Source organism: Cherax quadricarinatus, chromosome 58 (assembly GCF_038502225.1).
Source record: "Cherax quadricarinatus isolate ZL_2023a chromosome 58, ASM3850222v1, whole genome shotgun sequence".
Classification (NCBI taxonomy): Eukaryota; Metazoa; Arthropoda; class Malacostraca; order Decapoda; family Parastacidae; genus Cherax; species Cherax quadricarinatus.
The window spans coordinates 3,105,878-3,122,153 of NC_091349.1; the positions used below are offsets into that span (position 1 = coordinate 3,105,878).

Genomic DNA, 16,276 nt, shown 5'->3' on the forward strand with positions numbered 1-16,276 from the left:
ATATATATATATATATATATATATATATATATATATATATATATATGTATATATATATATATATATATATATATATATATGTATATATATATATATATATATATATATATATATATATATATATATATATATATATATATATATATATATATATATATATATATATATATGTATATATATATATATATATATATATATATATATATATATATATATATATATATATATATATATATATATTATATATATAGTTATTATAAAGGGTATATACAACGAAAGGTGTGTATATTAACACCAGGAGGTGTGTATTTCTCGATTTATATACATCGAGAGGTGTGTCTCCGTGTAAATACACAAATTATTTGACTGTATTCCCTATTCTAGATGTCAAAAGATTAATTTTATTAGTGTACCGTGAAACACAGTCTTAAAAGGCCAGAGTGCATTCAAGAGGACATTTTAATCTAACACACAAACAGTTATATACAGTGTTAAACGCTAACCTTTCTGTTCATTGCAGAGGATGAAAGCAGAGACTAGAAGCACTGGTTGTACGCACCGCTGAGAGTTGTACTGATTAGAGGATCACGCAGATAGTCCCTGCGCGTTCTTTCACACCACTTGTAAGGTTAGTACTGCAGTAATGAGTGTAACAGACTGAGAGGGCTTGAGGCGGTACCTTCCCTTCTCACCATTTCACTGAAACCATCCCCAAACCCCTTCCTTTCTCTCTGATAACGATGAGCATAATAACATGTCCCCCGTATCTCTCTTATGGCAACCTTATCTCATTTACATTTCCCAGACATGCTCTGTGTGTGTAATTTCAGTAGAGGCACGTGTTGCAACACTGCTGCTGCTTGACATGGAATGTAAAGCGTTGTGGATCTGTTACAGAGAACAAAAAGGCACAATACCGTGACTGAAATACACAGATATCCCGCACATAGGAGACAGAAACTTATCACGACGTTTCGGTCAGCCTTCAATCATTGATTAGTCACAGTGTCACTAATTGGCCAAATCGAACGAAACGTCGTCATAAGCTTTTCTCCTATGTGCTGGTGATAAGTGACTCCATCACAAAATTTGTGCTTAACGGCATGCAAATGCCAACTTGATGAATAATTACTCAAAAGAAGTATTATTATATATTCTGGGAAGAGGCAAATAAGTCAGAATCAAACAGCGCCTGTGAAATTCAAGGAGCAACGAGAATTGACACGAGATGGGGTTTCTCAAATTCGTTGAATCAAGATCATAACCTACAGGGTATCCGAATCGAATCGAATCGAAGACGACGAGAGCTGTCGTGAGATGGGAAGGAAGAAGGATAAGGAAGGATGGAAATAACTGGAAAAGGATGGGAAGGAGGGGAAGAGGAGGAAACAAGGTAAGTGGCCCAACCACTTTGGGACATGTGGTACAAAGTACTGGAAACGTAGATTGAGAGGCTTGAATGATGTCGGTACTTGGCTAAGAGAAGATGGCGAAGGCAGCGGCAGGAGCTGGGAGTGTCTGAAGACAGCAAGCAGGTTGAGTTGTATTGGTGGCGGTCAGCTTGAGGTGTGTTAAGCTACTGTCCCATTAGAAAGAGTCTTGAACTTCGGTATTGGCATGTGGCTGATTCTAAATTTGTGGTCTTGGTCGATCTTTGGAGAATTAAGATTGATGAGTTCTCTAAGGAAGAGAAAACGTGATGGACTACAGACGTACTTGACTTCGTCTCTCTGGAGGAGGGGGATCAATGTCTGTGCATCCATGTCTTTAGGATAATCAGGAGTAGTGTAGAAGGAGAATCCACGTATCGTATTATATTGTCGTTCATCCTTAGGTGCTTTATCGTACTTATATGTGTCGTGAAAGTTCTTTGTGCATTCTCCAGATCAGCAATTTCGCCAGCCTTGAAAGGAGCCGTTAGTGTACAGCAATATTCCAGCCTAGAGAGAACAAGCGACTTGAAGAGAACCATCATGGGCTTGGCATCCCTAGTTTTGAAGGTTCTCATTATCCACATTCCAAGCTTTTTTTTATTAACTATTTTACTGCTTCAACAAATCTGCTCACACATAAACAAAACTTAAAAGGAATTGAAGGGAAGAAAAGTCACATTATTATTATTATTATTATTATTATTATTATTATTATTATTATTATTATTATTATTATTGTTGTTGTTGTTGTTGTTGTAACTTAGCGCTAACCCATAAGGGCCATACATCACTGACAAATAAGGCACAATACAGTGACTGGAACAATACATAAGTAACCTGTACATAGACAGAAGCTTATGACAACGTTTTTGTCCGATCTGGCCCGTTTCCAAGTCACACAGTGTGACTTGGGTTATCTGTGTATTAATATGTACTACCCTGGCTGTAAGACACACCAGCCATTAAATATTAAAGTCGTTGACAAGAGGCAAACTAAAATATATTTGGTTTAATTGAACTGGAACAAAAATTTCACACAATTTGACAAAAAAATGATCAAATATCCAGCAACAGACTTGAATTTCATTCTCCTTCGTCGTCGAATTATCAGACATTTTTTTTTAAACATTCGAAACTACGCCAGCCGGGATTTTCTAAGTTATTCCAGACATTCCAGGATACAGTGAAAGGATCCAGCAACTTGTTCCAGGAACTGAGTCCTAGTGACCGTGAGGGAAATTTGAAGCAAGATATATAAGGTTTCCCTTTTATAGATGCTACCTTTATGCTTTATTATATACCAGATTAACTACAAAAAAAATAATTTTATGCCTTTATACTATAATATTACATGTTTATATTATAGTTTTACGAGTTTAAAAAGAATAGAAAGGCACATAGATTGACTGTGCGGGTTGTGTATTTTATAAATTTATATTATGGCTTTATAAATTAATATTTACATTTGACCAATTTATATTTTAGTTTATAAGTTCGTATACTTTGCCATAAATACCTAACTTCATAAGTTTGTAATGTTTGAAGAAGTCAGTGCTGTCAAGACGACCTAGCAACACGTAGATAACAAGTTTATTTTATTTTAACAAATCATGTATACACACAGATATTGACGTGTATATATATATATATATATATATATATATATATATATATATATATATATATATATAAGATCACAGTAAACAGGTGATTTTAGAATATGCAAAACAACCACCGTGAAAGAATAGAGAAATTCCAAGGGCTTTCGTGACTACTCACATTATCAAGGAACAATGATTGTTCCTTGATAATGTGAGTAGTCACGAAAGCGATTGGAATTTCTCTGTTCTTTCACGGTGGTTGTTTTGCATATATATATATATATATATATATATATATATATATATATATATATATATATATATATATATATATATATATATATATATATATGTATATATATATATATATATATATATATATATATATATATATATATATATATATATATATATATATATATATATATATATATATATATATATATACCCACGTACACGTACATGTTTATCAATAACTATATAAATGATTCAGGTTACATCCTATAAGATTATTTACCTCATTCATTGTACATGATATAAACCAATCAGTTCTTATACTGTTAACTCATGATAACCAACCGGAAACTTTTGTGTAAACCTGTAGATCTCGAAGTTTTGCTCTATACATTTTTACCTGCTAACAACAAAATTATGAGCTTCTCAATAATAATGTCATCACGAACACTCCACATCAGATATAAATAATGAGTTACCAGATAAGCTAATGCTCATTCCACGTCTTCCTTTGGCAAAAAGAATTCAACTTTATTGCAGGTAATAACTGTCGTTCTCTTACTTCAGCATGGCTGTTACAAAAATAAAGATGTAGGTAATAATCCACGTCTCTGGCACGCTGCCTTTCTGATCACAGTTTGCATGAGGTGAACGGCTTTAGAAGGTAAAACACCAGATATATAATTATACAAAAACTCTCGTTTAGGTACACTTCTCACTTCTTACTAACCATATTCGATTCCATCTATATAATTGATACAAAACTTGTACATTTCGATATATACTTTTATTAACACTGAACTTGTTCACAGTAATGCCAGCCACATCTACTACAGTCTATTTCTTAATACGCAAGATGCTACTTTTTATTACTATTGAACACAAATCAACAATTATTCATTTATAAGTTCTTTTTAAGCCATTGTCAAGGAATGTACTAACATGGTTAATCTATGCAAATACACACAAAGGTTTTCGCCTTATATCTATCAAACCAATACCACAATTCTTCTTTAGTAATATTAATACCTTCCGATATAACCTTTCATGGACCGGTTACCTGGAATAACCTCCAGGTAACCTCCAGGTAACCCCACACATACTTAAATATTGCAGAGTGTATTTTACATGCTACGCTTTCCAACAATGGATTTAAATTTGATACATACAGTGCTTTTTGAGCACAAGAGTGTATTAATCACTACCGCCATGTTTCACACCTATAGCTAATCGAGCCTCATAATGCTGTAACAACCCCTCGTTTATCTCATGCCATTCCCTCGTTAACTTTTTACATATCAGTCATAGTTAATTAAATATCTTTATTAGGCACCCCATACCCATCCTGTGGGCGGTAGTCAAAAGATTACAGAGATACATAATGGGGCCATTTTATACATCAGTCTTACATGTGTTTTCATAACCGTCTTCCACCAAGGTATAGTCACCAAATTCATGACGATAGCCTTGACATCGCCACTACTCCTTATATCTATCAACATTTTGAGCTTAACTCAAAGTAGTAACATTCATTTTCCAATATGACATGTGTACAGTGACAACAGCTGCCTATTTCAATTCGACAAATACCCCTAAGTGATCGGAAAGGACTCCATTCAATTACGTTACATTCGAAGCTTCAATATTCCTAGACGCATATATCCGATTTAATTAAACGTGCCGCGTAACTCACTCTGAAATATATATAATTCTTCCTTGATGCATGTATACCACAACGATCATGTAAGTTAACATCACTTAACAGACTTCTTAACACACTGGTAACACACCCACCACCAATAGATTCTGCATCTAGCAAGCGTGCCAAATAATTCCAGTCACCACTTCTGGGAGGGAACGTATGTAATATGGCACAGTGTCCCTGTGTCCCTGGAAAATGCATTTTTAATTCTTACATCCCTGGTGGCTGGAGCATACACACAAACTATGCAATAGGATGTTCATCCCATTTTCCATTTACACGTACTATCCTACATTCGCTCTCACACTCAACATAGTACACCACGAGCGGATAAGTCACGTCAGTGAATATAGCAGCATCTCCTTTAATACCTACAGAAGGTATTATGTCCCTGAACCAATGTTATGCTAATACAATATCTACGTATTACACTGTAAAATTAATACAAAAATGGTTCTACAAGACCATAATTTTTAAAGGGGTGGACCGGTAAGCCAGCGGAAGGCCTCGGTCAGATGACCAAAAGCTCCAAAGGTGGGTCATTATCTGACTAAGACCCGCGTCAGGAAACATTTGTCCTGTTTCCTGACGAACCTTACCTAACCTAACTGAACCAACAGTATAACTTAAGTACTGAATTAAGTCCATTTACAGTGTAAGTAACAGCCTTCATTGACATTTTCCCTGTTGCTGTCCCTTTCTCCTGTCTTCCTTTAGTTTTTCTTGAATCTGTTACTTTTCTAGCACACCTTGGTTAGGCGGAGACGGTACATTCTGGTTCAAAAACGTTTTCTTTTTAACTGTCGGTCTAGATGGTTGTAGACGAGGAGGGGCGACACCCTCACACGTTGCTACCGCACTTTGAGCCTTGTTGCATTACTCCCTCAATCATACTCCGCCCTACGTCATTAATTGGTTTCAAGAGCCGTGACGTAACCCGGTTTTTGACGTAAACCGGACATAATGCCCTAAAATGACAAAAAAAACGTAAAACTAGCGTAAATAACTCGCTAAAGAATATAACTATTGTTAAATCTTAAAGAACACTTAAAACACATTTTAATCACATTTTTTAAAGAATAATGATCACAAAAATATTATGACATAGGTGACGATAAACATTCATTATATAATGGCAGTTCAAGCTCGGTTCATTTATAATTCAGGCTTTCATTCAGGCTATCGTACACAGTCTAGAACCAGGTTCTCATATGAATGTTCTGGATTGTCTTAGCTGTCAGAGTTCCACTCCTAGGAATTTGGGCTTGGGGTTTGTGTCCCTTTTTGAGGCTCGACCATTAGTCTGCTCTGTAGGTGAACTTTCCTGTTTTCCTTAAAGGTGTGAAATTTTCCTCAGACAATTTCCAGACACATCTACATTCAGAATGTTAAGTCCTTTATATTGCCTTGTGTGTGTATATATATTATATATATATATATATATATATATATATATATATATATATATATATATATATATATATATATATATATATATATATATATATATATATATATATATATATATTTTTTTTTTTTTTTTTTTTTTTTTTTCAACAAGTCGGCCGTCTCCCACCGAGGCAGGGTGACCCAAAAAAGAAAGAAAATCCCCAAAAAGAAAATACTTTCATCATCATTCAACACTTTCACCACACTCGCACATTATCACTGTTTTTGCAGAGGTGCTCAGAATACAACAGTCTAGAAGCATACACATATGAAGATACACAACATATCCCTCCAAACTGCCAATATCCCAAAACCCCTCCTTTAAAGTGAAGGCATTGTACTTCCCATTTCCAGGACTCAAGTCCGACTATATGAAAATAACCGGTTTCCCTGAATCCCTTCACTAAATATTACCCTGCTCACACTCCAACAGATCGTCAGGTCCCAAGTACCATTCGTCTCCATTCACTCCTATCTAACACGCTCATGCACGCTTGCTGGAAGTCCAAGCCCCTTGCCCACAAAACCTCCTTTACCCCCTCTCTCCAACCCTTTCGAGGACGACCCCTACCCCGCCTTCCTTCCCCTATAGATTTATATGCTTTCCATGTCATTCTACTTTGATCCATTCTCTCTAAATGACCAAACCACCTCAACAACCCCTCTTCTGCCCTCTGACTAATACTTTTATTAACTCCACACCTTCTCCTAATTTCCACACTCCGAATTTTCTGTAAAATATTTACACCACACATTGCCCTTAAACAGGACATCTCCACTGCCTCCAACCGTCTCCTCGCTACTGCATTTACCACCCAAGCTTCACACCCATATAAGAGTGTTGGTACTACTATACTTTCATACATTCCCTTCTTTGCCTCCATAGATAACGTTTTTTGACTCCACATATACCTCAAAGCACCACTCACCTTTTTTCCCTCATCAATTCTATGATTAACCTCATCCTTCATAAATCCATCCGCCGACACGTCAACTCCCAAGTATCTGAAAACATTCACTTCTTCCATACTCCTCCTCCCCAATTTGATATCCAATTTTTCTTTATCTAAATCATTTGACACCCTCATCACCTTACTCTTTTCTATGTTCACTTTCAACTTTCTACCTTTACACACATTCCCAAACTCATCCACTAACCTTTGCAATTTTTCTTTAGAATCTCCCATAAGCACAGTATCATCAGCAAAAAGTAACTGTGTCAATTCCCATTTTGAATTTGATTCCCCAAAATTTAATCCCACCCCTCTCCCGAACACCCTAGCATTTACTTCCTTTACAACCCCATCTATAAATATATTAAACAACCATGGTGACATTACACATCCCTGTCTAAGACCTACTTTTACCGGGAAGTAGTCTCCCTCTCTTCTACACACCCTAACCTGAGCCTCACTATCCTCATAAAAACTCTTTACAGCATTTAATAACTTACCACCTATTCCATATACTTGCAACATCTGCCACATTGCTCCTCTATCCACTCTATCATATGCCTTTTCTAAATCCATAAATGCAATAAAAACTTCCCTACCTTTATCTAAATACTGTTCACATATATGCTTCAATGTAAACACTTGATCTACACATCCCCTACCCACTCTGAAACCTCCTTGCTCATCCGCAATCCTACATTCTGTCTTACCTCTAATTCTTTCAATTATAACCCTACCATACACTTTTCCTGGTATACTCAATAAGCTTATTCCTCTATAATTTTTACAGTCTCTTTTGTCCCCTTTCCCTTTATATAAAGGGACTATACATGCTCTCCGCCAATCCCTAGGTACCTTCCCCTCTTTCATACATTTATTAAACAAAAGTACCAACCACTCCAACACTATATCCCCCCCTGCTTTTAACATTTCTGTCATGATCCCATCAGTTCCAGCTGCTTTACCCCCTTTCATTTTACGTAATGCCTCACGTACCTCCCCCACACTTACATTCTGCTCTTCTTCACTCCTAAAAGATGGTATACCTCCCTGACCAGTGCATGAAATTACTGCCTCTGTTTCTTCCTTAACATTTAAAAGTTCCTCAAAATATTCTCGCCATCTACCCAATACCTCCATCTCCCCATCTACTAACTCCCCTACTCTGTTTTTAACTGACAAATCCATATTTTCCCTAGGCTTTCTTAACTTGTTTAACTCACTCCAAAATTTTTTCTTATTTTCATTAAAATTTCTTGACAGTGCCTCTCCCACTGTATCATCTGCTCTCCTTTTGCACTCTCTCACCACTCTCTTTACCTTTCTTTTACTCTCCATATACTCTGCTCTTCTTATAACACTTCTGCTTTGTAAAAACCTCTCATAAGCTACCTTTTTCTCTTTTATCACACCCTTTACTTCATCATTCCACCAATCACTCCTCTTTCCTCCTGCGCCCACCCTCCTATAACCACAAACTTCTGCCCCACATTCTAATACTGCATTTTTAAAACTATTCCAACCCTCTTCAACCCCCCCACTACTCATCTTTGCACTAGCCCACCTTTCTGCCAATAGTCGCTTATATCTCACCCGAACTTCCTCCTCCCTTAGTTTATACACTTTCACCTCCCTCTTACTTGTTGTTGCCACCTTCCTCTTTTCCCATCTACCTCTTACTCTAACTGTAGCTACAACTAAATAATGATCCGATATATCAGTTGCCCCTCTATAAACATGTACATCCTGGAGCCTACCCATCAACCTTTTATCCACCAATACATAATCTAATAAACTACTTTCATTACGTGCTACATCATACCTTGTATATTTATTTATCCTCTTTTTCATAAAATATGTATTACTTATTACCAAATTTCTTTCTACACATAGCTCAATTAAAGGCTCCCCATTTACATTTACCCCTGGCACCCCAAATTTACCTACTACTCCCTCCATAACATTTTTACCCACTTTAGCATTGAAATCCCCAACCACCATTACTCTCACACTTGATTCAAAACTCCCCACGCATTCACTCAACATTTCCCAAAATCTCTCTCTCTCCTCTACACTTCTCTCTTCTCCAGGTGCATACACGCTTATTATAACCCACTTTTCACATCCAATCTTTATTTTACTCCACATAATCCTTGAATTTATACATTTGTAGTCCCTCTTTTCCTGCCATAGCTTATCCTTCAACATTATTGCTACTCCTTCTTTAGCTCTAACTCTATTTGAAACCCCTGACCTAATCCCATTTATTCCTCTCCACTGAAACTCTCCCACCCCCTTCAGCTTTGTTTCACTTAAAGCCAGGACATCCAGCTTCTTCTCATTCATAACATCCACAATCATCTCTTTCTTATCATCTGCACAACATCCACGCACATTCAGACTTCCCACTTTGACAATTTTCTTCTTCTTATTCTTTTTAGTAATCTTTACAGGAAAAGGGGTTACTAGCCCATTGTTCCCGGCATTTTAGTTGACTTTTACAACACGCATGGCTTACGGAGGAAAGATTCTTATTCCACTTCCCCATGGATATAAAAGGAAAATTAATAAGACCAAGAACTATTAAGATAAAAATCAAAGAAAACTCAGATGAGTGTGTATAAATAAATGTGTACATGTATGTATAGTGTGACCTAAGTGTAAGTAGAAGTAGCAAGACATATATATATATATATATATATGTCGTGCCGAATAGGCAGAACTTGCGATCTTGGCTTAAATAGCAACGCTCATCTTGCCATATAGGACAAGTGAAAATTTGTGTATGCAATAATTTCGCCAAAATCATTCTGAACCTAACGAAAAAAAATATATTTCACTGGGTTTGTTTAGTATTAAATTATTGTAAACAAATCTAAAATATATTTAGTTGGGTTAGGCCAAAATAAATTACTCTTGTTATAATAAGGTTAGGTAAGTTTTCTAAGAATCTTTTGGTGCAAAATTAAAAATTTTTACATTACCATTAATGAAAAAAATGATCGACACCATGCCTAACCCTTCTAGGGTAGGGTAGGTGCCTGAGCCCGAGCCTTTAGCTCATAAGACTGTCATTCCCATTAGCCCCCTTGGGGCGGGGATGGCAGACAAGCGAGGCCTAGCTTGTGGCTAGGCCTGGGGACAGTTGGTCCCAAAGATGAGGAGGTACTTGTGCCTCCTCCCATGGGAGACTTAGGTCTCAGACACTCCCTAAAGAGGGAGCCAAGGCCGGGCCACCACTTGGAAAAGGCCCGGGCCGGGAGAATACCGGCGAATCTTTAATAATAATAATGAAAAAAATATATCTTTGAACGTATAAGAGAACACTTTAGAAAAGACTTAATTTTAAATGAGTTTTTGCTAATTGACCAGTTTTACATATTCGGCACGACATATATATATATATATATATATATATATATATATATATATATATATATATATATATATATATATATTATATGTATGTATATATATATATATGTAGTAGGTTGGTAGACAGCAACCACCCAGGGAAGTACTACCGTCCTGCCAGATGACTGTGAAACAGAAACCTGTAACTGTTTTGCATGATGGTAGGATTGCTGGTTTCTTTTTCTGTCTCATAAACACGCTAGATAACAGGGATATCTTGCTACTCCTACTTACACTTTGGTCACACTTCACAGACACGCACATGCATATATATATACATACATCTAGGTTTTTCTCCTTTTTCTAAATAGCTCTTGTTCTTCTTTATTTCTTCTATTGTCCATGGGGAAGTGGAAAAGAATCTTTCCTCCGTAAGCCATGCGTGTCGTATGAGGCGACTAAAATGCCGGGAGCAATGGGCTAGTAACCCCTTCTCCTGTAAACACTTACTAAAAAAGAGAAGAAGAAAAACTTTATAAAACTGGGATGCTTAAATGTGCGTGGATGTAGTGCGGATGACAAGAAACAGATGATTGCTGATGTTATGAATGAAAAGAAGTTGGATGTCCTGGCCCTAAGCGAAACAAAGCTGAAGGGGATAGGAGAGTTTCAGTGGGGGGAAATAAATGGGATTAAATCTGGAGTATCTGAGAGAGTTAGAGCAAAGGAAGGGGTAGCAGTAATGTTAAATGATCAGTTATGGAAGGTGAAAAGAGAATATGAATGTGTAAATTCAAGAATTATGTGGATTAAAGTAAAGGTTGGATGCGAGAAGTGGGTCATAATAAGCGTGTATGCACCTGGAGAAGAGAGGAACGCAGAGGAGAGAGAGAGATTTTGGGAAATGTTAAGTGAATGTATAGGAGCCTTTGAACCAAGTGAGAGAGTAATTGTGGTAGGGGAACTGAATGCTAAAGTAGGAGAAACTTTTAGAGAGGGTGTGGTAGGTAAGTTTGGGGTGCCAGGTGTAAATGATAATGGGAGCCCTTTGATTGAACTTTGTATAGAAAGGGGTTTAGTTATAGGTAATACATATTTTAAGAAAAAGAGGATAAATAAGTATACAAGATATGATGTAGGGCGAAATGACAGTAGTTTGTTGGATTATGTATTGGTAGATAAAAGACTGTTGAGTAGACTTCAGGATGTACATGTTTATAGAGGGGCCACAGATATATCAGATCACTTTCTAGTTGTAGCTACACTGAGAGTAAAAGGTAGATGGGATACAAGGAGAATAGAAGCATCAGGGAAGAGAGAGGTGAAGGTTTATAAACTAAAAGAGGAGGCAGTTAGGGTAAGATATAAACAGCTATTGGAGGATAGATGGGCTAATGAGAGCATAGGCAATGGGGTCGAAGAGGTATGGGGTAGGTTTAAAAATGTAGTGTTAGAGTGTTCAGCAGAAGTTTGTGGTTACAGGAAAGTGGGTGCGGGAGGGAAGAGGAGCGATTGGTGGAATGATGATGTAAAGAGAGTAGTAAGGGAGAAAAAGTTAGCATATGAGAAGTTTTTACAAAGTAGAAGTGATGCAAGGAGGGAAGAGTATATGGAGAAAAAGAGAGAGGTTAAGAGAGTGGTGAAGCAATGTAAAAAGAGAGCAAATGAGAGAGTGGGTGAGATGTTATCAACAAATTTTGTTGAAAATAAGAAAAAGTTTTGGAGTGAGATTAACAAGTTAAGAAAGCCTAGATAACAAATGGATTTGTCAGTTAAAAATAGGAGAGGAGAGTTATTAAATGGAGAGTTAGAGGTATTGGGAAGATGGAGGGAATATTTTGAGGAATTGTTAAATGTTGATGAAGATAGGGAAGCTGTGATTTCGTGTATAGGGCAAGGAGGAATAACATCTTGTAGGAGTGAGGAAGAGCCAGTTGTGAGTGTGGGGGAAGTTCATGAGGCAGTAGGTAAAATGAAAGGGGGTAAGGCAGCCGGGATTGATGGGATAAAGATAGAAATGTTAAAAGCAGGTGGGGATATAGTTTTGGAGTGGTTGGTGCAATTATTTAATAAATGTATGGAAGAGGGTAAGGTACCTAGGGATTGGCAGAGAGCATGCATAGTTCCTTTGTATAAAGGCAAAGGGGATAAAAGAGAGTGCAAAAATTATAGGGGGATAAGTCTGCTGAGTATACCTGGTATGGTAGGGTTATTATTGAAAGAATTAAGAGTAAGACGGAGAATAGGATAGCAGATGAACAAGGAGGCTTTAGGAAAGGTAGGGGGTGTGTGGACCAGGTGTTTACAGTGAAATATATAAGTGAACAGTATTTAGATAAGGCTAAAGAGGTCTTTGTGGCATTTATGGATTTGGAAAAGGCGTATGACAGGGTGGATAGGGGGGCAATGTGGCAGATGTTGCAAGTATATGGTGTAGGAGGTAGGTTACTGAAAGCAGTGAAGAGTTTTTACGAGGATAGTGAGGCTCAAGTTAGAGTATGTAGGAAAGAGGGAAATTATTTCCCAGTAAAAGTAGGCCTTAGACAAGGATGTGTGATGTCACCGTGGTTGTTTAATATATTTATAGATGGGGTTGTAAGAGAAGTAAATGCGAGGGTCTTGACAAGAGGCGTGGAGTTAAAAGATAAAGAATCACACACAAAGTGGGAGTTGTCACAGCTGCTCTTTGCTGATGACACTGTGCTCTTGGGAGATTCTGAAGAGAAGTTGCAGAGATTGGTGGATGAATTTGGTAGGGTGTGCAAAAGAAGAAAATTAAAGGTGAATACTGGAAAGAGTAAGGTTATGAGGATAACAAAAAGATTAGGTGATGAAAGATTGAATATCAGATTGGAGGGAGAGAGTATGGAGGAGGTGAATGTATTCAGATATTTGGGAGTGGACGTGTCAGCGGATGGGTCTATGAAAGATGAGGTGAATCATAGAATTGATGAGGGAAAAAGAGTGAGTGGTGCACTTAGGAGTCTGTGGAGACAAAGAACTTTGTCCTTGGAGGCAAAGAGGGGAATGTATGAGAGTATAGTTTTACCAACGCTTTTATATGGGTGTGAAGCATGGGTGATGAATGTTGCAGCGAGGAGAAGGCTGGAGGCAGTGGAGATGTCATGTCTGAGGGCAATGTGTGGCGTGAATATAATGCAGAGAATTCGTAGTTTGGAAGTTAGGAGGAGGTGCGGGATTACCAAAACTGTTGTCCAGAGGGCTGAGGAAGGGTCGTTGAGGTGGTTCGGACATGTAGAGAGAATGGAGCGAAACAGAATGACTTCAAGAGTGTATCAGTCTGTAGTGGAAGGAAGGCAGGGTAGGGGTCGGCCTAGGAAAGGTTGGAGAGAGGGGGTAAAGGAGGTTTTGTGTGCGAGGGGCTTGGACTTCCAGCAGGTATGCATGAGCGTGTTTGATAGGAGTGAATGGAGACAAATGGTTTTTAATACTTGACGTGCTGTTGGAGTGTGAGCAAAGTAACATTTATGAAGGGGTTCAGGGAAACCGGCAGGCCGGACTTGAGTCCTGGAGATGGGAAGTACAGTGCCTGCACTCTGAAGGAGGGGTGTTAATGTTGCAGTTTAAAAACTGTAGTGTAAAGCACCCTTCTGGCAAGACAGTGATGGAGTGAATGATGGTGAAAGTTTTTCTTTTTCGGGCCACCCTGCCTTGGTGGGAATCGGCCAGTGTGATAATAAATAATAAAAAAAAATAATATATATATATATATATATATATATATATATATATATATATATATATATATATATATATATATATATATATATATATATATATATATGACCCAAATGCAAAGAAAACCCCAAAAAAAGAAATAAAAACTTTCATCATTCAACACTTTCACCTCACTCATACATAATCAGTGTCTTTGCAGAGGTGCTCAGATACGGCAGTAAGTATCACAAACCCGTCATTTAAAGTGCAGATATTGTACTTCCCACTTCCAGGACTCAAGTCTGGCAAACCGGTTTCCCTGAATCCCTTCACAATATGTTACCCTACTCACGCTCCAACAGCTCATCAGAGCCCAAAAACCATTCGACTCCATTCACTCCTAACACGCTCATGCACGCTTGTTGAAAGTCCAAGCCCTTCGCCCACAAAACTTCCTTGACCCCCTGCCTCCAACCTTTCGTAGAACGACCCCTACCCCGCCTTCCTTTCCCTCCAGATTTATACACTCTCCAAGTCGTTCTACATTGTTCCTTCCTCTCTAAATGACCAAACCAGCTCAACAACCCCTCAGCCCCCTGAGTAATAATTTTAGTAACTCCACACCTCCTAATTTCCACACATTTCCCTTAGACACGACATCTCCATTGCCTCCAGCCTCCTCCTCGCTGCAGTATTTACAACCCATGCTTCACACCCATATAAGTGTGTTGGTACCACTATACTTCCCGTACATTCCCTTCTTTATATTAGTATTCAAGTGTGTAAACTGTATTTGTAATAAATACTTAGTATTATAAGTTTACAATGTCTGACCTAGTCAGTGCTGCCAAGGTGCCCAGCCAACATGTAAATAACACAAGAACAATGAAAATTGTCAGTAATGGAAAACTTCTGTCAGTGAAGACCATGTCCATTAATGAACGCGGAGACATCCCGGTTGCTCTTATACTTGCAGTGAGAGTCATCGACAAACCATTTCTTCAGATTGTATACTTTAGTGTCTTTGTCTGTGTGTAGTCGCTCACACAAGTCGCAGAAAGGTTTGGCATTTGTTGACCAGCCTGGAATCCTGTGAAACCTCTTCCATCTGCGGACAGAAACATGTACTCTCAAGTAGGTATAATGTTTGTCAGGAAACAGGACAAGTGTTTCATGATGCGGGTCTTTGTCATTTGATGACCCACAGCTTGAACTTTTGGCCATCTCACCGAGGACTTCCGCTATGTACTCTCAGATTCTTAAACAACATTAACAATATTATTATTAGTAGTAGCAGAACAAATATTTCTTCTCAGATCATCCATAAGCTGATCACATATATTATTATTATTATTATTATTATTATTATTATTATTATTATTATTATTATTACTACTATTATTATTATTATTATTATTATTATTATTATTATTATTATTATTATTATTATTATTATTACTATTATTATTATTATTTTTATTATTATTATTATTATCATTATGCTACATAATGAAAAAGAACCATCGAAAATATTTTAACTGTCTGCGTGGGAATGTATAATCTGATCATGGCACAAAATCATGAGCCTTAATTTTTTTCGAAATCCATGACTATTTAATATTGTATATAAAGAGTTCCCTGTGTGACAAAATTCATATCACATGATGAAATCGTTATAGTTCAAGAGAAGTCATTAAATGCATGAGGATCAGCGTCCTCATGCATGAGCCAGAGTGGACTGTTTAGAGATATGGAATTTGTCCCATACTAAGACTCCTTGGTAGTTACTCCTGGCTAGCTGGCACGTTAAATTAACTCACTATAGACCCCCATGTTGGCAGACCCTCCAGTGCTGGTGAAGACTGGTTCCTG

General features: G+C 37.4%; 2 protein-coding genes across 2 annotated transcripts in view; both read right to left on the reverse strand.

Moving 5' to 3' along the window:
• The window catches only part of LOC128698007 (alpha-(1,3)-fucosyltransferase C), a 31,214-nt gene extending 30,469 nt beyond the window's left edge, over positions 1 to 745 (reverse strand). Inside the window, exon 1 of the mRNA XM_053790008.2 lies at positions 504 to 745. Coding sequence (XP_053645983.2) covers positions 504 to 515 — 12 coding nt within the window. The 5' untranslated portion in view covers positions 516 to 745. The remainder of the gene's footprint in view (positions 1 to 503) is intronic.
• Positions 746 to 14,498: 13,753 nt separating this feature from the next.
• LOC128698006 (alpha-(1,3)-fucosyltransferase C) overlaps positions 14,499 to 16,276 on the reverse strand; it is a 37,458-nt gene continuing 35,680 nt past the window's right edge. The window contains exon 9 of the mRNA XM_070097527.1: positions 14,499 to 15,512. Coding sequence (XP_069953628.1) covers positions 15,320 to 15,512 — 193 coding nt within the window. The 3' untranslated portion in view covers positions 14,499 to 15,319. The remainder of the gene's footprint in view (positions 15,513 to 16,276) is intronic.